The sequence below is a fragment of the Sus scrofa genome, chromosome X (assembly GCF_000003025.6).
Source record: "Sus scrofa isolate TJ Tabasco breed Duroc chromosome X, Sscrofa11.1, whole genome shotgun sequence".
NCBI classification, from domain to species: domain Eukaryota; kingdom Metazoa; phylum Chordata; class Mammalia; order Artiodactyla; family Suidae; genus Sus; species Sus scrofa.
This window is the reverse complement of record NC_010461.5, coordinates 97,514,221-97,539,231: the sequence shown is the minus strand read 5'-3', so window position 1 is coordinate 97,539,231 and position 25,011 is coordinate 97,514,221. Positions and strand designations below refer to the sequence as shown.

General features: G+C 45.5%; 1 protein-coding gene across 6 annotated transcripts in view; it reads right to left on the bottom strand.

Moving 5' to 3' along the window:
• Positions 1-25,011, bottom strand: part of LONRF3 (LON peptidase N-terminal domain and ring finger 3) — a 53,509-nt gene that overhangs the window by 8,582 nt on the left and 19,916 nt on the right. For 3 of the 6 annotated variants that reach the window (XM_013986381.2, XM_013986385.2, XM_013986386.1), the window contains 6 exons: positions 20,456-20,570; positions 17,511-17,632; positions 15,218-15,376; positions 14,426-14,588; positions 13,257-13,406; positions 9,976-10,130 (listed from right to left, as the gene is read on the bottom strand). In XM_013986381.2, coding sequence (XP_013841835.1) covers positions 9,976-10,130; positions 13,257-13,406; positions 14,426-14,588; positions 15,218-15,376; positions 17,511-17,632; positions 20,456-20,570 — 864 coding nt within the window. Of the gene's footprint in view, positions 1-4,239; positions 4,258-5,038; positions 10,131-13,256; positions 13,407-14,425; positions 14,589-15,217; positions 15,377-17,510; positions 17,633-20,455; positions 20,571-25,011 lie in introns of those variants that run through there. The other 3 variants (XM_013986382.2, XM_003135348.5, XM_013986383.2) reach the window with 2 other exon arrangements.

The following is a 25,011-nucleotide window of genomic DNA, read 5'->3' as shown; positions in this document are numbered from 1 at the left end:
ACTAGGAACCATGAGGTTGCTGGTTCGGTCCCTGCCCTTGCTCAGTGGGTTAACGATCCGGCGTTGCCATGAGCTGTGGTGTAGGTTGCAGACGCGGCTCGGATCCTGTGTTGCTGTGGCTCTGGCGTAGGCCGGTGGCTACAGCTCCAATTGGACCCCTAGCCTGGGAACCTCCATATGCCGCGGGAGCGGCCCAAGAAATAGCAAAAAGACAAAAAAAAAAAAAAAAAAAAAAAAAAAAAACTATGTGCTCGGATGACCAAAAAGTCATGACAAAGTTGTCTTGGGCCGGAAGGACTTTCAAGCTTGTGCAGTCCCTCTGGACACTAGAGCGTGGGTCAGAGCTGGGAAACTGAGTGTGAAGTTGATGGCACTTCTGAGAGACCCCTTGCTGCCTGAAGTCAGGTCAAGGCAAAATGTGGACCGGGCAGCTAGAAAAGCCATTTGTAGTCAAGGCCTTCCATTCACCACCGACCTCAGTGTTTGAGGTTATCTCACAACAAGGCTATTTTTCATACATTCACAGTGTTTCACTGATAGGTCTGGACAAAGCCAACATTCATCACACAACTTAAAGCCTGTGTCCCATTTTCAGAACACATGACATATAGTAGTGCAATACGAGTCAATGTTTATATAAATTCTGGATTTATCTTGTGAGTAGTAAAATCACACTATATTAAACTGCTCTGAAATTAAATGTGTGAATGTGTTACCACAAATTTTGTAACCTTATCTTTGGCACGTCCTTATTTGTTTTTTTTTCCATGTACTTGCTATAAGATCTTTTAAATTGCAATAAGCACATAACTTAAAATGTACCATCTTAATCAACTTTAAATGTAAAGTTCAGTTGTGTTTGCTATATTCATTTTGTTGGGCAACAGATCTTTAGAGCTTTTTCATCTTGCAAAACAAACTCTATTCTCATTGAACAATCCCCCACTAACCTTGCGAGTAGCAAAATCACATTGCATTAAAATGCTCTATGGGGCGGGGGGCAACACCCGGAGCATTAAACTTGCACCACAACAGTGACACTGAGTCACAGCAGTGACACCCCTGGATCCTTAACCCACTGAGCCACCAGAGAACTCCAAAACTGTTCTGTTTCAAATGTATGACTGTATCACCACAAATTTTGTAACCTTATTTTTGGCATTTCCTTATATTTTTGTTTTAATATACTGGAAGGAATCTAAAACGGAGGTGGTCTGGGACTTTCTCAGTTCTTACAATTTTCTCATGTAACGGTCAAGTTCAGCCGTACATCTAAGCCCCTTGGTGGGCCAGCCCACAATGGACAGGAAAAGAGAAAGGCTGGTCACAGAGAAGAGGGAGTGAGTCGGGGCCAAGCCAGGGGAAGCACTATGAGGGCAGCTTTGCTGGAAGAAAGCTCCCTGCTATGGTGAAAAAAGAATGCTCTGGAAGCAGTCTGCCTGGATTTCAATTTCCCTTCACTACACAACTGCTCTGTGCCTTTGAACCAACTCCTTAACCTCTCTGAGCCTCAGTTTCCTCTTCTATAAAAGGCGGGTGGTAATGGTATTTTCCTTGTAGGACTGATGTGAGTATTAAAGAGCTCGGCCTGGTACACAGTAAGCTCTCATTATACACTACCCGCTACTGCCATTATCATTATCATTTACCCCTGTGCAGTGCTGGGAACAGTGAACCTCTCTAGCTGGGAGCTCCTGGGCTGAGGACCTGTCCATCCATTTTGTCATGACCTTCGTGGAGTGATGGATGAGGAGTCAACTGCTTAATTCCCCTGAAATCCTACTCCGAGGGAAGAGCTTCAGGCTTGTGGTTTGAAGGAGGTGAGTGTGGAGGGATGACCTTAAACGAAAGCATAGAGGGGACTGTTGTCTCTCACGTCCATTTCAACAGCCGCTGAAAAGTCTGGTCCGAAAAGGTCTGTCAATCACACCTTCATGGCCTCCCCGAAAGACCTCTGTTAAAGCACGAAGAAATCATCTGAGAGGCTGCATCAGAAATCTGGACTCCTGGCCCTTTGCATGTGCACATGAATTGTTTTGGGGATTGCTTTTTCCCGAAAACAGCTATTGCCATGTGGGTAAGCTCAGAGCTGCAGAAAGGAAAAAGCGCCAGAGCCAGTGCTGTGCTGCTAACAGTTATCGCCACCAGTTCCCTGGGAGAGGAGCCCTAACTTCTAGGGTGGTACACGTCCTGCACCGCGGCTGATGGCAGCTACCAGCCTGACGTCCTAACACCAGGTTCCCCCCCGGGTACCCACCAGCTGAGCTCTTCTCTGGGGTCTGTGGCGCCATGTGACTCTGGAATCAGAGTGCAGCCCTGAGCTGCAGTTTGCCCCCCCCCCCCCCCGATAGCACGGGACTAGAGCTCTACTTCATAGATTCTAGTGAGGATCTAATGAGAAGCTAAATGTTAAAAAAAAAAAAAAAGCGTATGACTGGGTCTCTTTGTTGTATAGTAAAACTCATCACAGCCTTGTAAGTTAACTATACTTCAATAAAACTTTTTTTAAATATGTAGAAAAGGGCCTGGCACACAGCGAACACTCAGTGCATGTTAGCTGGGCCTTTGAATGCCTAAAGGTACATGAACATGGCTCGTATTTCTGAAGACATGACTGCAGTCCCGGTTTGGGCAGAAATAGCATCCCCAGTGGATGGAGGATCACATCCCATCACCGTGAGAAGAGGATACATGAAGTTCTGCCCCGAAGGTGAAATGGAAGCCACTCATGATTAACCATTCCCACAGCCTTCTCTCCCTCCCTCCAGGTGGCATGCATGCCTGTAGGCTGCCGAGACCAAAGGGCTTCTTCCACTTGTGAACTTCACACTCCTCCAACGCCCAGTCCTGGTTCGCTTAGGAGGGCTTTTTATGCTCACTGGGGCTTGGAAGAGGAGCACGTGGTCTGGAGAATGCAGCTGCATGCTGGGCATGGCGATGGGCATCCTGATGAGCCCAGGGGGTAGGGATCCCTCCTGTCCCTGTAAGTGTGTTGAATATTCCCATAATGCACCTCTAAAATCCAAGAACTTCCCATGCCAAAGGTACGGCCAAAACAATAAAATAATAAAATAAGGCCAGGAGTTCCCATCGTGGCTCAGTGAAAATGAATCTGACTAGCATCCATGAGGATGTGGGTTCGATCCCTGGCCTCACTCAATAGGTTAAGGATCTGGTGTGGCTGTGGTGTAGGCCAGCAGCTACAGCTCCAATTAGACCCTAGCCTGGGCACCTCCATATGCCATGGATGCGGCCCTAAAAAGACAAAAATAAAATAAAAAATAAAATGAAATCCAAGGGAAGTAAGGTTTTTATACCACAACTGGACTTAGCTTAAGTAAGCAATTTCAGGACTTGATTTCGTTGCCCTTGTGGTTTCCAGAAATGGATATTGACTTGCTGGGAGGTAGGCGGTGTTCTGTGGGAAGGCTAGAGGGAGCAATTTCATTACACAGAGGAAAGGGCTTTTCAGGGCTTTTTAATGCAACAATGACATTGGCTAATATACGTGTATAAACGGACTTACTGTCCCTACACGGGTGACAGTTATGTCTATTACATGGGTGGTGAGTCAACAGGAGGATGGGTTGAAACGGGGAAATCAGTAACAGAAAACTGGAAGGGGTGGGAGAAGTGGGCTCTGAGATCTAGAAGCAGGGCTCCTTGGGGCCTGCACTTTTCTGCCTTGACCAGGCCGTGCTTCTGCATTGGGCTGACCATGGACAAGCCTGGCTGGGCAGTTTCCGAGTTACCTGGAAGAAGCCAATATGAAGGGTACTGCTACCAGCCCCTGTCCACCCACCTCAGTCCTTCCTGGAAGTGAAGAAATCATCGAACCTAAAAGATGAAGGGGAAGTTTAAACATCTAGGGGCCTGTGGGTCCAGGGTGTCTGTTCTCTTGTTCCTTTCTTATTTTGAGGCTGGGAATTCCTTCTAGGGAGGCATCTGGGGCCCCGGAGAATTTAAAGGGTGGATCCCAGAGGAGAAGAAGCAAAATATGTTGGCTTCGGCTTTGCTCAAACAAGATCTTCTTTTTAGATGATCCAAACCACTTCTCCAGAGACAATCAAGCCGGCATTCTGGGCAGAAGCACTGCCTTGGAGGGAGGACTGTGCCTTTGGCCGGCATGTGCTCTAGCTCATGAGAACCAGAGATCAGCAGGCAAGGCACTGAAGGGCAAAGTCCAGCAGAGCCAAACACTCCCTCTGGGGCCTGGTTGGGCAGGAGTTGTGATTTTTCTCAATTACCCAGAAAAGCCTGTTACAAAGAATGAGGTTAGCCCCAGTTAGAGTTTTCCATCATTCCATTTTTAAAAATTGTTCTACCCCCCCCCCCCCATGGAGTTCCTGTCATGGTGCAGTGGTTAACGAATCTGACTAGGAACCATGAGGTTGCGGGTTCCATCCCTGGCCTTGCTCAGTGGGTTAAGGATCTGGTGTTGCCTTGAGCTGTGGTGTAGATTGCAGATGCGGCTCAGATCTCACGTTGCTGTGGCTCTGGCGTAGGCCGGTGGCTATGGCTCCAGTTAGACCCCTAGCCTGGGAACCTCCATATGCTGCAGGAGCGGGCCAAGAAATGGCAAAAAAACAAAAAAAAAAAAAATGGTTCTATCCCTAGGTCTTTTTTTTTTTCTTCAGGGGTGAAGTAGAACCTGTGTAAAGTCACCCATAGCATGAGATAAAACCTGGAGTCAGCTTGGTCAACTCCGCTCATTGTCCCAGTTAGTTTTATCAATTTTTCTGTCCAAGGGTTTAGGCTGTGAGCCTTAGCTGTAGCCTATCGTTGAGAGACAGTTTAATTGAATTTAAAACATGCAATTCTGGCGTTCTCGTCGTGGCACAGCGGAAACAAATCTGACTAGGAACCATGAGGATGTGGGTTCGATCCCTGGCCTCCCTCAGTGGGTTAAGGATCTGGCATTGTTGTGGCTGTGGTGTAGGCCGGCAGCTGTAGCTCCAATTGGACCCCTAGCCTGGGAACCTCCATATGTTGCATGTGCACCCCCCAAAAAATAAAAATAAAAAAATAAAACGTGTAATTTGCTTTCATGAACATTTTATCATGCGAGCTCTGCTTGAAGGAAACGCCAAATATGAATGGATTGACAGATAAAGTAGGGGCAGATTATTAGTCAAAAGCTTCAACACAATTAGTAATAACAAGCTTTTCCAGTGCATTTTTAAACAATGAATTTAATCAATTCACACCTGCCTCACTGTCCCATACATAAGAGCTTGCTTTCTGAGTGCAGGTCTACTTCCTTGAAAGATCTTCTGGTCAAATGTATTACAACCAAGAAGAACAAGATCAAAATAGACGTTCCGATCACTTTCCCTTCTATTCAATAGCTTCCAACAAAATGATACAGAAGTTATTTGGGCAATTTTTGCCCCAAAATACAGGTAGAGTTACGTTAGATACAAAGTGAGACAATAGGAAACATTTTTTAAATGATCAACAAGCTTTCACAGAAACTCTCTATATCACATTGTTATTACAACGCAGGTGAGCTGAAACTTCTTTTGGACAGATTTAGAGGAAAGAAGACCCTAAAGAGACATCAAGCATAGAGAGGTAGTTGAATAGCAATATGGGAGGAAAAACAAAAAGCGTTATCTTAATTCCCCTTTCAGCTCATTACAGTGCAAGAGTGAAATGGCTGCTTAACCAACAACTGGCATTACAAACACAAAGACACAATTGCCACTGTGTAAATGGCTTGCTTGATATTTTAATCCTGGCATTATTGAGAACTGCATAAAATGATGGAACTGGTTTAGCTAAGGTAAGCCTATAATGCCACGTGGATGTATTTGCTCTCTTTGAATTTTGTTGTTGTTTATTCTTGTTGCTTTGATGATAGATCAAGGTCAAGCAACTTCTTAAAATGGTGCATAAGCTACAGTGTTGCTTTGTAAACTTCTGTTCATCACATTTGCTGCGACAAAGTTTTAAATGGCTAAGAGTCAGGAAGCAAAAGCTTTAAAACAACACTAGGAACACAGATTACAGGCACTTCTTTCTCAAAGTGAACTTAAACCCATTTGAAAATGCCCATTTGTAAGGGACAATGTTTTCATCTCACCTCTGGATGTGCATGATCCAGATTATTCAACAGTCAAACAGTGGGCGCTGTCTTGCTAAGAGGAACCAAATGCATACATTTTACTTGGTTCCTTTTCTTTCATTTTCTCTGCACTCAGGAAAGGCCACAAATTGCAGCCCATGCAGCTGGCTGCTTCTCAGAAATGTCTTTGAGCAAATCAAAACCTTATTCCTCAAGCCCAAGAACGGGCTAAAAATCTGTCCTTTTCCCTTATTTGGGCTTCCTCCTATTTGCATCTTGATTATACATCTCTGCTATGATTTTGCCTTGGAAACAGAAATGGATGCAAAGTCAACAGGTTGGGAACTCAAGGAATGAGTTCCTGAATAAAACTCCCATCTCGGGGATGGAGTTGGTGAGGGGAAACACAGTCCCCAACGGGTTCCAGTCCATCAACGGTATGCGATTTTTTGACAGTGAGAGACTTCCAGGTGCTGTGAACCAGCCTCAGAGCTCCACTGCTCCACCAGCCCATCACAGGGGACTATCTGAGCCCAGTCCGGCTCCCCAGGCAGGACTGGAAGCGCTGCATGCGCAGCGACTTGACTAGCCCCAGCACGCTGCCGCAGCATGGGGCTAGAAGCAGTCGGCCTTCAGAAAAGGCAAATTGTTGACATAGTCAGTTCTCTGCCCCCCATGTAAGGGGCGAGCACTCTTTTCTCCAAGTTGTCTACAGAAAATTAGTTTTATCATTTTTCTTTTTCTACATTTTGCTGGTTATTAGCTAGCAGCAGTAGTACAGTACAAAGCAGAAAGGCATAACGTCTGCTTGGTACCTAATATATATATACACATGTACATATACACACACACATATATATACACACCTATATACATCTATATACACATACGCACGCACACACGCACACACACACACACACACAGAAAATAACCTACTATGAAAAGACTAGGTCAGTCACAATAGACAGGAAAACTAGCTGAATAAATGGCACTAACTACCAAGGGGGAAGTCTTGTTCTTCTGGCCTAGATTTAACTTTATGCTGTTTCTCTGTGTACTCTCCATCCCCAAGCTTTGCAGCAAAATCAGTTTACAAGTGGTGAAATGGTCATGTCCAATTGATTACTCCATTCAGTACATACCAAAGCAAGCCAAGGATGAGCCTTGCACCTTGCCTCCCCCGACTCATAGAGCGGAAGCTTGCTGTAAAACGACCCAAACAGGTATTGAAGCGACTGAGAGGAAAGTGCAATTTTGCCCAGCCAAGATCTACACGTGCTGGAGTTAGGCCCGCACTCGTTAACATGAGTTAGTCTTATGATGAGGAATTCTGCACCTGTTGCAGAGCAGGGAGTGATGAGTTGGTTATTCTAATGGAACGAGAACTTAAGCCTTTTATTATATCAGAAATTCCAGACCCCCCAACAACACTACTTTTTAGCCCTCTTGAAAGAGGAAAAATTGGCTCGCACAGAATTCTCCCTTATCTCTGATCCTCATTTGCTTGTCAGGCTTTTGCTTTTCCCAAACAGATGGGATCCCCCGCTCCAAAGGATTTACATGTAAATCATCACGCTATGGTCCAAGAATCAGAGTTGCGGATTCCTCTAACCAAGTGTTACAGGAGTTGGAAATGGGTATTGTGTGAAAAGGCAGGGTTTTACGCAAATGTAGCCCCCTGACAATCTTCTATAACTATGAATAATCTAATCAAACCTATCGCTTGTTGAATAGCTCCCAAGTGTTCGGCACAATGTTCAGTGATCCATATACACTGCATCATTGGATGGTCTGACAACCCTATATGCAGTATTTGTCACCTCCATTTGCTAGATGAGAAACTGAGGCTCAAAAAAAGGGAAATCACAACAGGGAACACACGTAGCCATCGGGGACACCTATGACCCTTTTCTTTGTCGCAGTTACACTAGATAATAGGAGACAACTGTCCTAGGACCACATGGTAGGGCACCAGGTGGCAGGAGGAGCCTTTCATTTCCTCTTCCCTGAGCCTTGTAGCGTTTGCTTGGGCAGTAACCTCTGTTTCCATTCTTTTTTCTTTTTTCTTTTTTTTGACTTTTTATGCTTCCATTCTTTACCAGCCCAGCTGGGCTCCAGACATCAAGCCTGGTAACACAATGTTCTGGCACAACACAGTGCTCATTAAGGAAGTGCAGGAAAAGGTTATTTGGCTTCTGCTTACGTGAGTCTCTTTCTTTGTGTGTTGCCTGCATCATCTCGTTCTCTCTCATCTGTGTCTAGCCACAGGTGGTGATGGAAGAAGTCAGAGTGATTACTTGAGGCATTAACCTCTCGCTGGAACAGAGTGGATGGGCTGCGAGTGAGTCACACACTGCAGCGTCCAGAATCGCATGGGGGTGGGGGGAGTGGGGAGGATCATTTGCGGGAGGGTAGGAACAACACGATTAACTTCTTTCCTGTCTTTTCACTCTGTCATTGTAACACTCCTGTACTCAGGGTATTTTTCGGGTTGTCCTGGCACTAAAGAAATCAACCTGGCACTGAGCAAGCCAAACAAGCCCTCACTCCTACCTCTTTATTACCGCTATTCTTCCCCTGTACTGAAATCCTTGGCCCATCGCAACTAGGAGGAAAGACAGCATTTAGCTAAAATAAATCATGAATTAATGGTCCACTTCCTTTAAAAGGATGTAAAACCCAAAAAGGTAATTTGAGGGTTTTTTTTTTCAGGGTTCTACCTTTTTTTCCCCTGGCTTCTTTACACTTTTAATAATAAACAGTCTTCATCAAGTGTTTCCACAGGTGCTAGCCGGGTCCTGATCCTCAGGACACCAGGAAGAGGTACGGGTACGGAGGCTCACAGGGCAGGGCTGTGATGTGCCAGACTAAAAACCATTATCTCTGAAGGCTTAAGTAGTATCCCCCCTAAAAACCCCATTCCTAACTGCATTGGGGAGAAATTAAGATACAATCTGATTGCTGAAATAAATGCCTAGAAGAGACTGCAAGAAAAGACACTCCTCTAATTCATCTCTTGATGCCAGAAAAATAATTCCTTCGTCCTGGCTCTGTATAACACATAGAAAATGGATTACTTTACCCTGGCTTATTCCATAGCCTATGCCAAATCCCTTCAGTATTTTATATTGTTGGATTCAAAACGAAAACAAAATCGAATCTGCAGAGACAGATGATCCAAGCACGGTTCTGAACTTCCTTTAAGCATCCAACGGGATGGATGCAAGAAAGGTTCAAGAACTGGGATCAAATGCAGCAAAAACCGTGAAAGCAAAAGGACACATTTCTAATATTGTTACTTCCCCCTTGGTACACAAGAAACCATGGCAATAAATAGAGGGACTGACTTTTCAGTACTGCACACTTAAATAGTTACAAACATACATGTAGGGAAAAAAAGGATACAGTAGTGCAAAAAAAAAATAAATTATTAAACCAGAAAGAAGTACGAACATTATCTTACACAATGCTATATAAAATTGGAACCATTTGGAATGAGACCTCAAGTCAGTGAAATAATGCAGCAACACGATTAGTAACTTGGTGTCACATTTCAACCACACAGTCATTCATCTATGAAAGACAGAAAAATTAAAGCAAAACCACTTTAAACTTTGAGAAAATTTTATGTCAAAAATCAAAAAAATTTTTTTTTCTTCTGGGCTCTTAAACAACCTCTGCTGTGCATGGAGTTGTGCAGCATGTTGAGTTGCATCTTAAGAAAGAAAGTTTCAAACAGGTCTCACTCTTTCCATCTTTCTACTTAATTTCCGCCTGCGCTTAAGGGCAGGACCACGCCTCTGTTTGATACTTCCTTCTAAGATGTTATTGCAATTAGATATATTTACAAGACGACTCCCCCAGGGTGGCGGGGGAGCGTGGGAGCTCCTTTTCAGCAATTCACTCACTAGTTTTGGTTTCGGGATATAAAGGCCAGGACTCGCCGGATACCGTTGAGTCTATCCTTCAGGGACCTCATGGCTAGGAACGGGAGCTGAGCTCGGCTTTCCAGGGGAAGAACTGCTAACGTCCACCAGCACCAGGCGGGCCCATTCGGGTTGATCTGCAACAGAGAAACGCAGCGGGTTCGTCCTCCTCCCGCACACGTCACACCAGTCGGCAGGCGTCCAAAGCCGCAAGGGAAACCTCCCGGGGTGTTGAGGGGGGATTGCTTGGGTGTGTGGCAGAGCCTGCTAATGAACCCCCACGTCGATTTCCCTTTGTCTTCGCTGGGCCTGCAGCCACCCATTCCTCAGCCTCCCATGCAGCTAGGCGAGGCCATGAGACACGGTCCTGGCTAATGAGATGTACGGACAAGTGACCTGTGTAACTTCGGGGCCACGCTCTGGGAAAGGGGCGTGTGCCCTGGCCTTCCTCTTCCTCGCCCTTTCCCCCAGCTGGCACGTGGACACAGCGGTCATCAGCCTTCTTCGGTCAGGAGGACGAGGGCAACACTCAAAGGATGGGAGAGCTTTTGTCAGGAAGGAGCCTGGGTCTCTCCTGACAAATGATCTCGTGGAACAGGGCTGCTTTAGCCCCGCCCCCCATCTCCAGGACTGATGCTCTTTAGCTTGTTTACGCCGTGGTTGTTTTTGGTAGTTGTTAAAGCAAACAAATCGATGTCCTGGCAAATACACCCTACCTTCTAGCCAGTGTGATCTTAGGAGCTGAACTATCTACTGCAGTCAGCCCTCTACACTCATGGATTCAACCAACCATGGATCAAAATTGGTTGGTTGAATCTGCAGATGTGAAACCTATGGCTGCAGAGGGCTGATGGTATTCAACGCACCAGGGCATTTTATAGAAGCGATTTTGGTATTCATGGGGCCTCCTGGAACGAACCAATCCCCCATGGACACTGAAGGACTTCTCAGCCTCTTCTACCTCTTAGATTTGGTCTGATGCATAGAACACGTGGGTCTTCGGTTCCCATGGCCCCTTAGGCTCTGTGTGTCTCTTACTTCCCTTCATTTTCCTGTTTCTGCCTGAAGGCAACAGAGCCCACACAAGCAGGTGACAATATGGGGCCGAAGCTGGCTTCTCCCCTAAAACCAAAGCCTGGGATTCACAGCCCCAAAACACAACCATCCCACTTGGCAAATATTCCAATTGGAAAACCCAGCCACAGAGAAATGCATTCCAGCCCAGGTTTTCTCTAACAAAGAATCTTTCCACCCCACGGAAATCTTGCACCAAACTTCTGTTTGTCAGCAGTGTCCCAGGCACACAGTGTAGACATTGGTGGTTTATTTCCTCTAAGCCCCAACTGAGCCTTCTGCCCACAACCTTCAGAAGGTTTGCTTTAAGACTCCAGAGAACGACATTCTGGTCAAACCACCCACACACGGGATTATGTGCCTTCACATCGGTCGTGTGGTTCTCCTCTAACCCTCACTGCCTCTTTGCTTCTCTGTGCCTCTAGCTTCATTTGGAGTCTTTTTTTATCCCGTGCTGCAGCCCATCGCATGTCCTCCCTGCTATGATCAGTTCTGAATATTAGACTGACATGTCCGGAACTGTATTTCCCAGGAACACTAACAAAGATGTGTAAGCTGATGTTACTACGTATGGTGGTTTCTAAGAAACCTCCTCTGGGGGCTTAGAACGTTCTTAATGGGACTGCTGGGACTGCAGCATTCACTGGATCAAACTGGATGGGAGTTTTTTTCTCTTGCTGCTGCTGCCACCAAAGCAGCATGGTAAGCGTCCTAATAAGACAGGAAATGAAAACTAAGAGTTCAGCTTTCTGTGTCACTGAGCCCTTATGAATCACTCTGTGGCATCAGTGTCTTCTCATGTGGAAGATGCTGTTATCACTGTCGATTGCTATCTTCTGCCCAGCTCGGAGAGAATACTTTCCAGAAGGTGAATGGGGGACATACAGCTTGCTCATGAGCTTGCTCAGAGCTCTGCTGTAGCCCTGAGTCATGGTGGCCCAGAGCCAGGAGCTGGATCATCAGGAAGCGCTAACTGGCCTTTGTCCCTCTAGCATTCAGGATGTCTTTGAATGGGGGAAAGGGGCCACCTTTGCGGTCTGGAGAGAATAAGACACGTCAGCCCACTAGGGAACAGATTGCTGTTTTATGGCCTCAGAATGCAAGAGGAAGAAGGGAATTTAGAGACCTCTTCACTGCCCTCCCTCACTTCAGAGCTGGGAGTAAAAAGTCAAGAAAGGGGAAGGGACCTACCCAAGGTCATTCAGCTAGAGAGGTAAGTAGGGCCAGCCTTTTGGCACAGAAGCCAGAATAAACATATTCTATGTTACTATTGTGACAGAGTCAGGAATGAGTCTAAGAATCAAGGAAGTTATGGAGGTGATTATGTAGGAGAGCTGGCTCAGAATGTGGAAAAGGTGATGGTGGGAAGATATTTGACTAGGACACCTCCAGCCTTGTCCCAGAGAGAGAGTGTTCCTGGATGTACACCAGGCAAGCAAAGCCTGACGAAACTTAACCATCTCCCCTTTCCCGGAAGGCTTCCCATCTGCAGCTTGATCTGTCTCTCGAGAGGATCTGTGTCCCCTCCACCCCCGGAAAGAGACTGATCAAGTAGAACTAAGGGACTGTTTTCCAGTATAACTCAGCCCAGGGTAAATTGAAGGATTGGGCCAGTGTTCTCAGAAAAAAAAAGGCTCGCTCCTAATGAGGACAATGATGAGGGTCTGGCCCTGCAGGGCCGAGCATGGAGGGACCTGGCAGTGAAAAGTTTCTGTGCTCCTGCAGTTGGAATCCTGTAAGGTGGCTGGCCCCAGTGCCTCGCTCCTGCAGCAGTGGGGCAGAGAGTCATGAAGGCCCCCGGATGTGGCAGCCTTTGGTCTCTGCTCCTTGAGTACCCTGCTCTTAAGCCTGGCCTTCTGTGAATCTTGTCACCCCAACACACCAGCATGGCGGGAATCAGACTCCCATTAAAAGCTCTTCTGTTGATGGTGCCTGCGCCCCCATTCTCTCACCTGGCTTGTCCCTCGAGACCTGTCTTAGATCCAAGTTCCTACTGCTTTTCTTCAGTTACTCCCATTCTGACTGGGGAGCCTCCTGGTGCCCAGTGCCCGGCCAAACAAGACCACTGGGGATCCATCCTCCTCTCTACACTTGGTTTGCTGGATGGAAACTACACACCCATCTAGTCACAGACCCTAGGTTCTCTCATCTGGGGGAGGGACCGATGACAAAGAGACATTTTTATATACCTGGGGATCAGCATCTTTCTCTGGCATTGGACCGAAATGATTGAGGATCCGATTCTTCAGAGATGACTTGAGCGAATGAAACCACGACGATGCTTGCTCATAGACGCAGTTATGCAATCCCATGAGCTCAGCACAATCCTCTCCTTGCACCTGAAAGTATCAAAGCCGAAGTGAAGCCTCCCGTACCTTCTCTGCCGCGACTCGAGCCCCTTCTGACACTCGGCTCTTTGGGTATCCATCCTGTCACCCTGTGGGAAAGCTCACCCCTCTGGCTTTCTCCTTTGTGGTGTGGGAAAGGCCGCCAGATGATGGACTGTGTGTAAAGGCTGATGAGGGTGGAGGACGGAGAAAGGTCCAGCTGGACAAATGAGCTGAAACCACAGACAGGCAGAAAACCGGCAACGCCAACTGGCCTGAGTGGAGGCGTGCTGTTAAACTAGGTTGTACTGCTTCATGCCTCTGTCTTTTTCATTTTTTACATCTGCCTGCCCATTGCTCTCCGGGAAGAGGGACACGAATGTGTCTGTGTCTGAGTGTGTGACTCTATCTTCCAAGTCAAATATACTTATTCGTTGATCAAACATTTGTTAATCTTGTACTATCCGGTGAATGTCAATACCAACGATGATGAGATTATTTACATCCTCTTCTACCCGTTAGTCCAGAAAACTAAGTCTTAACTGGATATGTCATCTTGCCATCTTACGGGATGATAGATTATTGGCAAGGGCTCTTGGCCAAGTTGCATGTTTAAAAACACCAATGTGCATGTGAATCTACAATGATCTCAAAAGAAAAAAGGTTTTAAATGAGAAGAAGTCAGTCGAAAAATAAAATACACATATGTAGCTCTGCTCACACACAGGGATCTTGGTATCCCTGGCCGAGACCTAACTCCAAGGCCGAACGGGCCCCGGGGTTGGTGTGGCTTGGCATTGTTTATGTATGAATACCACTCGGCAACTAAGCAGGGAAAGCCTGGACACTGGGCTGGCTCTCTGCCGTTCCACAGTCAAACGGCAACCTGGCAGCATTCAACGCTGCTGCAGCAGTTGGAAGAGACATCCCAGGGCTTCCACTGGTGCCGAGAAATCCTTCTGCAATCATCTTTGTCTACCAAACTACAGGGATAGCCTGGCTTTGGGGTTCTTGGCACCGGCCACCCTCACCTTTTGGTCCTCAATGTATTCGATGTCAGCTGTGTTGTAACCATCCCGCTGGCCCTGATGGAGGACCTTGAAGCGCCTCTTGCCTATGCTGTCGACCACGGAGCGGCCATCGGCAAAAAACTGAACATTTCTGATCTCTAGGATGCAGCCATATTCCGCAAACCTGTTCATTGGGAATAGAGTCAAGAAAGTAAATTTTTTTTTTTTTTTGGCTTTTTAGGGCCGCTCCCATGGCATGTGGAGGTTCCCAGGCTAGGGGTTGAATTGGAGCTATAGCTGCCAGCCTACACCAGAGCCACAGCAATGCCAGATCCGAGCCGCATCTTCAACCTACACCACAGCTCACAGCGACGCCGGATCCTTAAGCCACTGAGTGAGACCAGGGATCAAACCCGCAACCTCGTGGTTTCTAATCGGATTCATTTCCACTGCACCACGGTGGGAACTCCCGAGGCAGGTACTATTATTGTACCCACTGGACAGATAAGGAAATTGAGTCTCCAAAAGGTTAAGTCACTTGCCCAAAGGCAAACCTGCTCCAAGGCTAGAGCCAGAATGTGAATCCAGGCAGTGTGGCTCCATAACCCACACTCTCCTAAAACAAATTTTATAGGCACATGCCTGTTTAACGAAAGGTTGATTCTGAAGTTCCTTCAAACAGGCAGCCTCTCACACAGTAAACTGGGAGCCAGAGGGGCCCTGATGTTTGCAAGTGCCCCCAGGACAGCCTCAAAGTAAAACAAAAAACCCTTACTACACAACCTCCCTTTACTCTCACAGCTCCTTACTTACCCTTTGACGGGATCTCCAAGGCACATGCCAAACTGCCTCGTGCCTGTCTCGATGCATCTACGAATCATCAGACGGTAACAAGGCTCAAAGATGTGCAGGGGACAAGGAACCGTGGGATAGGCCATGGTACACACGAAAATAGGCACGTTCTTATTTAAGCTGTCAGGAAGAGCAAACGACAGGGATCTCACAGCGCTCGAGCAGAACCCAGAAAGGCTGGGCAATGTCACCACGTGGTTCCCCCACAGGAAGGCCAGGAGATGTCAAGTGTTGATGGCTGATAAAAAATGCTAATGTGCAACTGATGCCGTGGGCTAAGTCCCATGATCTGGGGCACAGACTAGCTTAAGGGCTAAGATTAAAACTGACATCCTACACATGCTGATTTGGCCAAAGACGTTCTCAAGTACCTCAACGTCATCAGTGATAGTTACACCTCGTATTTTTCTTTCTTTCTTTCATTCTCTCCCCTCCAGACAATCTCTCCAGGTTGTCCTCTTGGCAGTATGGGGAAGGGTACTGCTGGTAAAAGTGAACCAGCTCTCCAGAGGGACGATGGGAAAATCTTGGCAAGGTCCCTGTGAGCATCTCACATTTGCAAAGCCCTCAGAGGATCTTGCACGGCAGGCCCAGATGGGAGGAGGAGGCAAGAGTAACCTGGCCATGTGATGCTCAAACACTCCTCTGCATTGCAGTCACTGGAGGCCCTTAAATACAGATAACCAGGCCCCTGCACCCCCAGGACACTGGTGCAGAAGCCCTGGAACCGAGACCTAAGAGTCTGCCTCTCAGCATGTGCTCATGAAGATTCAGACACACAGCCTGATGGGGAACCACCAACCAGGCCAGCTCTTCCTGCGCCACTGCTGTGTCATTTGTCTAGTAAATCTAATACAGGGACATCTGAGCCTAAGCCTATCAATAGCTGAAGATCATCTGGCCAAATCTCAAAAAGATTAAGTTCAGGATTCCTTTAAAGAGAAACTTCCCTGTATATTTCAGTGTTTGTTAATAAGACATTAAATGATATTTGAGAAAAGGGTTGGAGAGACTCAAGGGGAACTTAATCAGAAGTAAAGATAAAGATGCCTTGAGTCGATCTAATATGTCAATGAGAAAAGAAGGATTTCATTTCTGGCTCCCCGGGAAAACATGTTATTCATAGTGAGAGGCACAAACTGGCAGCAGCATAGAAATGTGCTCTACAGGGTACGCATAGAACCAGAACAGCTTTTGCCGTCGGGAACTTCGCCCCCAGAATGCTGTGAGAATTCCAAGGGGATGGGGAGATGGGAGGGCAGCAGTGTAAGAGGCGGAAACTACTGATTTCCTCCTGCTTCTTCTGCTAAGAGAGCTGTTCTTCGGGCCAGATGGGGGGGGGTTGGAGCCCCACTTCCATCTCCACCCCTACCCTGTGCCTCTCACAATACCTGTGATGGAAGAGGAAGAATAGTAACAAGCAGCATTCTTATGACTCCTTTTCTTAGGTGCCAACCATGCACTAGCTCATTTGATCTTCATGACAAGTCCATGAGGTAAGAACTATTATTATCCCCAAACTACAGATGAGGAAACTGAGGCCCAGAGAGGTTAAGTGACTCGCCTAGGGTCATGAAGTCTACTCACTTTGTGGAAAAACTCCATCAAGCCCAGATCTGGTTGACCTCAAAGTTCTTAACCTCACAGATCCTCCTTATGTATCTGAAGAAAACAGCCTTCTGCATACAGTTGACCCTTAAACGATGCGGGGGGGTGGGGGTGGGTAGGGGTGCCGACCCGCCACATAGCTGAAAATCAGCCTATGACTTACAGTCAGCCCTCTGCATCCACAGCTCATCTGTATCCACGGTTCTGCATCCATGGATTCAACCAACCACAGATCGAACCATGCAGTACTATGGCATTTACTATTAAAAAAAATCCACATATAAGTGGAACCGTGCAGTTCAAACCCATTTTATTTAAGGGTCAACTGTCCTTCGTAAGTTCCCCTGATTAGGTTATTCCCCTTTACTCCTGTCCATGACACCCAGTTATTAGTGTCAGGATGTGACCTGCTCAGTGGTTCGGCTTAGGTTTCTTCCGTGGTGTGCTGGTAAATGAGCAGCTGGCTTTCTGGTGCAGGGAAAGGCCTGGTTTGGAGCATTTGCCAACTTCCATGGGTAAATATTCTCCCTATGGCCAGTTTCAGGCTACCAACGTAGTATTACTAAATTAGGGGCTAGGAAGAAATGGGCACTTGCAGTTCTGGGAGCAGCTCTGAGTGACAGAAGAAAAATGTGCATATGCATACTTAGAAAGTTCTTCCATTTCCTCTTCATAAAGCCTCCTTCGTTCTTTGAGTTCTTCCGGAAGGAATTTAGCTATTAGCTCTTCCATTATGACATTTTTGCTGTATTTCCTTGATGCCAAGCACTATAAGGGGAACAGGGCAATTAGATATTATGCAGTGATTAGAAACACATAGAGCACTCCTGATGGAAACTGAAGACTTAAATGACACACATACTGGAGTAATTTGGACGCACATGTTGGCAGCTGATACTGTCGTAAGTATTCTCTGGAGGTTAGAGTTTAGTGGGGTTTTTTTTGTTGTTTTTTTTTTTTTTTAAAAAAAACATGCAGGAGTTCCCGTTGTGGCACAGAGGAAACGAGTCTGACTAGTGACCATGGGGTTGCGTGTTTGATCCCTGGCGTCACTCAGTGGGTTAGGGATCTGGCATTGCCGTGAGCTGTGGTGTAGGTTGCAGACTCAGTTCGGATGCTGCATGGCTGTGGCTATAGTGTAGGCCGGCAGCTGTAGCTCTGACTGGACCCCTGGGCTAGGAACCTCCATATGCCTCGGGTGTGGCCCCAAAAGGCAAAAAATAAATAAATAAAAATAAAATACAATAAAAACACATGCAATGAATTACGTTTATAATTAGAAAACAATTTTAACAAGGAAAAAGACCTGCATTGAAGTTTTTAAAATCTCATAACTTTTCTAAAACACTGAAATTGATTGAGATCATGTTCTTGTCAAAAAAGGGGGCAAATACTTTCCTTTCCTTTTTCTTTTTTTTTTTTTTTTTTTTTTGTCTTTTGTCTTTTTGTCTGCTGTTGTTGTTGTTGCTGTTGTTGCTATTTCTTGGGCCGCTCCCCCGGCATATGGAGGTTCCCAGGCTAGGGGTTGAATCGGAGCTGTAGCCACCGGCCTACGCCAGAGCCACTGCAACGCGGGATCCAAGCCGCGTCTGCAACCTACACCACAGCTCACGGCAACGCCGGATCGTTAACCCACTGAGCAAGGGCAGGGACCGAACCCGCAACCTCATGGTTCCTAGTCAGATTCGTTAACCACTGTGCCACGACGGGAACTCCCCTTTCCTTTTTCTGATTATTGTGTTTACAAGTGCCAAGAAATGGTCTCTGCTGGAATATGCTGAAAGTCTGTGGTGAAAAGAGGTTTAGGGAACTAAAAAGAATTTTCAGTAACTGATCCTTTCCTGCCCTGGCGCACTCCCACCCCATTCACCCCAATGCTTAGCTTCTGGATATTTCAAGCCTATATATATGTTTTTTCTCCTATAACTTCGGGTTTTTTTTTTTTTTTTAAGTTAAATAATGGTAGTTTTATTTGACCATTTTTAAAAATTATACCATCTACGTATCACTGAAATTGTGTTATAAACCCTTATTTCAGAGCCTAACTCGGGCTCGGCTGTCATCATTACTTCCTCTCAAACACCCCTACCCCGTGCATAGCCGGGGATCTGTAGAGCGTGGGTGTTTAACTGTGAACCAGACAATGGGAAAGAAAACATCTGCAGAGAATTGCTGGCTATGGAAACTACCCACACAGGCCCAGCAGGGGGAGCTGCTGAGTATAACGCTGCAGGCTTCAGACATCTTTTTCCTTTCCTGGTATGGGCTACGTCTGTCTCGTCCGCAGTAAACACGACTGGAATAAGATATTCATCTTTCTGGAAAATGTTGCAAGTGTGACCCTGAGTGAATACATAGAGATAGATGGTAACATCTTCTAGCCCCTACGTCCAGGACTCCTCAGCCTCTGCCTCCAGGGTCCCTTCTCAGCCAGTGCCAGTGCCTGGTTGCAGAGAAATCAGCTGCTTTGCCCAGTCCCAGTCTTTGGGGAAGAGCCATGACGCAGGACGTAGCCTATCCAAGAAGGAGGTGACTCCTCTGCTGAGGCTAAAACAAAAACCCAGGAAAGGCACATACGGAACATTTGAACGGTAGATTTTCCTTCTTTCTGCTCATCTGAATGTTTACTGTTAAGGACAACACGCATGTATTATTTAAACATAAGGACCATGGGCTTCCCACCTACAGGCAGGACAGCAAATGCCACCTCTTGACTTAGGCCAGACATGACATTGACCCTCTCCCACCAGCCCCATATTTCCCCCCTCCCCACCAGAGCTATCCTGGGTGATTACTTCACTTCCTTCCCTTAGTTTAAATGTTGGGAAAGCTCAACATGTGACTTCTCTGGATTCACATACACCTAGAGATAGTCCTACATTGTCTCCAATCTCCCCTCAGGGATGACAGGGGCCAAGGAACATGAATACTGATGGTAACATATGGCACACAAGTCCCCCGGACTTGGCGGGGGGGGGGGGGGACAAGATGGCTTCCCGGATCTCCTGGTGCTATAGAAAATGACATTCGGCCCCCTTGAAAAACAAAGATGGCAGTTTGTGTGATTCATTTCAGAGGGCCTGATGGCCCCAGAGATTTTCAAGCAGCCAAATATCTGCTAATAAGGACAGAGGCAGCTGAGGAGTGGGAGAAGGACCACAATGAAGGTCTGTAAGGTTTTCTCTGGGGATCTGGGAGTAATCTCTTCAAACCATGGGATAAACGTTGATGAAAAGGGACATGTGAGCTCATCGAGTCCAAGCCCAGAGAGAAAAGATTCACCCACCATGACAGTGAATCAGGTGCCATGATGGGATTAGAACCAGGATTCATGTCTATCATCATTTTGATATTTTTGTTTCCAGCACAAATTAATTTCACTACTGACCATTCATAAAAAGCTAGATGTTGCCTCATTTCCCTGGAGGACTTTGTGGAGAGGGGAGGGGTGGCTCCAAGGCAGGAGAAATAGATGGTTAGAGGGGGGTGTTTTGCCCTAGCACAGTGCAGTGGTTTGGTATCCAATAGGATACGGTCTTTGTACCCAGTTCCAAATAAGCTAACCCAATCAAGAAAGAAAGAACGTTTTACCTGTGAAAGACCATCTTTGCACAGTGGGCACTTCGCATTGTGATCTAGGCATCTTTCAAGGCATTTTAAGCAAAAAGTGTGTCCACAAGGTGTTGTGACTGGCTCATAGAATAATCTGAAATTTAGGAATAAAAATGGAAGAAAACTGCAATCAGACCAAACATAAAAGACAAAGCTATACAACGTTAAGGTTTTATAGCATTATTGGGGAAATTCTATGTGTGGGGGATAGCAGGGGGTATTTCCCCCTTTTCTTTTAAATCTCTGCATTTGCTTTTTTTTCTGATCTGGATTTAAAATAGTGCATTCATTAAAATTTAGGACATAAGCCAGATCATTTTGTAACATTAGTTCTAGTCAGTTTCTTCCAGGGCATCCAGATTTTTTTTCCCTATCAGGTCCCAGAAAAAGAGAGATGAATGACCAGAGTGTCTGAATAGATTCCATTCTAAAATATCTACCAACCTGTTCACTTGAATATCTGTAAACACACAGATAAACCAACATACAGGCAGATAAACACACACACTCCCACATTTAAGCCCTTTATATCATATTATAATGGAAAAAGGTTAGACTTATTCAATTTTTCACTTATGCAATGCTTACAGCCTGAAGGATCTCCACCTTGCACCTGTAAAAAACATATAACTGCCTTGTATATGGATGGATTATTCTCCTACGGGCAGTAGAAGAATAATATTATGAATGGGCTTACTGATAGACAGACACACACATATATACATGAGTATGCATACACATACTTTAATTAGATCCTATTTTAATTGCTTTGCAGGAGCTGGCTATTTTTTTCTTCAAAGCAATCTGAGGATCTTTTTAAAAGCTGTTCTGTACATTCAAAGATTCATGGATTTATTTTGCTTAAAGAAAGGCTCACCTGCAGCAGGACCACTGGATGGGGGCAGCTAAAGATGATGCTTCAGAACTGGAGCTCGCACTCACCAAGAGGACAGAAAGAAGGGAAAGACGCCTGACCAGCCTATTTTGACCTCACAAGAGTGTTCAGTTGAGAGGAAGAGGCTGCAGGCTTCAGAGCCCCCTCGTGTGGCCAGGAGGTGCAACAGCAGGCTGGCCCAGGCAGCCAGGCTGAGCAGAAGAATCAAAATGCGAGAGCTGAAAAGTACTTGAGAAAAAATCGCACCCACCAACAAGAATGAAACCAAGGTTCAAAGACGATGAAGTCACTGATCTAAGAGTACACAGCCAACTTCTGGCAGATGAAAGTCTTTCCAACTTCCCCTTCCAGCCCTGTGCCCTTTCTATTAGAACAATGATTCTCAACCACTGCTGTGCAGGAGACCCACGTGGGTTGTTTTTTCTTTAAATAGCTTAACCGATGTATGATTGACATACAATAAACTGTGCATATTTAAAATGTACAACATGATAAATTTCGACACGTGTACACACCCATGAAACTATCTCCACAATCCAGACAGTAAACATACTTGTCACCCCCAAATGTCTCCTTGTTCTCCCTCCTGCTCCTCCTCACACCACCACCCCCATCACCCGGGGAGCTTTAAAAACCTACAGAAGCTCAGGACCTCACCTACAGAGATTCAGATCAGTTGGTCCAGGGTAAGGGCCAAGCAACAGGGTTTTTGTAAAAAACACCTGAGCTGGTTTTACTGTGCAGCCGGAGTTGAGAATCACTGTATTACAAAGTCCTACGCTGTGTAGGCGAATCTTCTTTATCGGCCTCCAAACCTAATTACCAGAGTCCCTGGTAGGGCTTTAAAAACGCAGACATGGTGAGGTCTCGCTGGATAAAGTTGAGCGTTCAGGAGGTCAAGTAGAGGAGCAGAGATTTGATATGTTTAACAAGCCAATAAATGTCTGGACTAGGAGAGAGGTTTTCCATATATTTATTTTCGAATAATTTTTTTGTTTTACTTTTTGAATACTATCAACCTATTGAAAATGTAGTTAACGTGCTTAATTGAATTAATAAATTTTAGTTACTAAATTGGCCACAAAGTAAAATTACTTTTTAAAAAACCCCCTTGAGGAGTTCCTGTCGTGGCGCAGGGGTTAACGAATCTGACTAGGAACCATGAGGTTGTGGGTTCGATCCCTGGTCTTGCTCAGTGGGTTAAGGATCCGGCCTTGCTGTGAGCTGTGGTATAGGTCGCAGACGCGGCTCGGATCCCGAGTTGCTGTGGCTGTGGTGTAGGCCGGTGGCTACAGCTCCGACTCGACCCCTAGCCTGGGAACCTCCATATGCCACGGAAGCAGCCCTAGAAAAGGCAAAAAGACAAAAATAAAAAATAAAATAAAATAAAAATAAAAAACCCCTTTGATGGCAGTCCTAACCAGGTACTAAGATAAGAAAAAAATAGATAAATAAAAGCATGAGAACTGAAAAGAATAAAAAATCAGATCTATCATTATTCACAAATGGTATGATGATGAACTAAGAAAAATCTAAAATAATCTATAGAATGATTATCCAAATTAATAAGGATAGAATTAGCAAGGAAACTAGATAAACACACACACAAGTGTAGTTCTATATACCCATGACAAGCATGAGAGGATACATCTTTTAAATGTGACATTTACAGGAGTTCCCACCGTGGTTCACTGGGAACGAATCTGACTAGTGTCCATGGGGATGACGGTTTGATCCCTGGCCTCGCTCAGTGGGCTAAGGATCCAGCGTTGCTGTGAGCTGTGGTGTAGGTCACAGACGCGGCTTGGATCTGGCGTTGCTGTGGCTGTGGTGTAGGCTGGTGGCTACAGCTCTGATTAGACCCCTAGCCTGGGAACCTCCATATGCGGGTGCAGCCCCCAAAAAAAGACAAAAAAAAAAAGAAATGTAAATGTGACATTTACAATTGCTTTTAAAAATCAAGAGCCCAAGAATAAATCTAACAAAAGTTTATGAGACCTCCATTGGAAAAAACTGTAAATATTTCATTGAAAGAAAGTACAGAAGACCTAACTAAGTCCCACTTAAAAAAAAAAAACAAAACCCGATGGGTCATTTCACATGTTTGTTTGTTTTTGCGGAACTTGGCAAGTTGATTTCTAAACTTTATAAGGCAAGGCAAAGGGCCAAGAAGAGCTGAACCACTTTTGAAAAGCAGCAGTGTGGGAGGACTCGCTCTACCAGACATCAGAACTTATTATAAAGCAGTAGTGATTAAAACAGTGTAGGACTAGCACAAGGACAAATAGATCTGTGGAATAGAATAGAAAGCCCAGAAATAGACAGAGACCCAGATTCTTCATTTAGGACACATGCGGAGGGAGGATTCTCAATATGTAAATACCACTCTCAATAAATGCTCTTTGCTGTAGTTGACTATCCATACCAGGCAAAGAAGTCGAACTGTCTCTCACATCATATGCAAAACCCAATTCCACATGGGCTGTAAAAATAAATATGAAAGGCAAACAGTAAAGCTTTTAGAACATAAGATAGAATATCTTTTTTACTTCAAGGGAGAAAAAAAATTTCTTTTTTTTTTTTAATTTTATGGCGACACTAGTGGCATATGGAAGTAGTTCCCAGGCCAGGGATTGAATCTGAGCTGCAACTGCGACCTATGCCACAGCTGTGGCAATACCAAATCCCTTAACCTATTGCCCTGGGCTGGGGATAGAACCCGAACGTCCCACAGCAACCCCAGCCTCGGCAGTGGGAACTTTAAGAAGAGATTTCCTAATGAAGACACACGCAAAAAAAAAAAAAAAAAAAAAGCCCGATAACTGTAAATGAAAGGATTGATCATTTTTACTGCATTAAACTTAAGAATTTGTTACTGCATCAAACGATGTCATTAAGAGAGCAAAAAGGCAAGCCACAGAGTGGGAGAAGGTATCTGCAACACACGTGACCAACCCAGGACTTGTATGTAGAACATACAGAGAAACTCCTATAAGTCAGTAAGAAAAAGAGAGAGAACCCAATCGAAAATGGGGCAGAGAGTTATATATGTAGCAGCAGACATAAGAACAGTAACGTTGTCCATAATAGCCCTAAACTAGAAACAACCCAAATATCCATCTATAATACAACTGGTTTGGGTTGATTCATACCACGGGACACTGTACACTAATGAAAACGACCCAACTTCACCTGCAGGCAATAATATGGATAAATCTTAATCCTGAGGATAAGAAATCACAAGAGAATACATTCTGGATAATTTAATGTATATATGTTTGTTTTTTAAAAATCGGGAGTTCCAGTTGTGGCGCAGCAGAAACGAACCCGACTAGGGTCCGTGAGGACGTGGGTTGGACCCCCGGCCACACTCAGTGGATTAGGGATCCAGCATTGCTGTGAGCTGTGGTATAGGTCGAAGACGCAGCTGGGATCCTATGTTGCTGTGGCTGTGGAGTCGGCCGGCAGCTAGAGCTCCAATTAGACTCCTAGCCTGGGAACTTCCGTATGCCTCAGGTGTAGCCCTAAAAAGCACAAAAAAGTATAGGGAAACTGAAATTATACTGTTATGACATACATACATGGGTGGTAAGACTATTTTTAAAAAAGAAGACATGAAGCTCAAAGGTAGTGGTTTCAG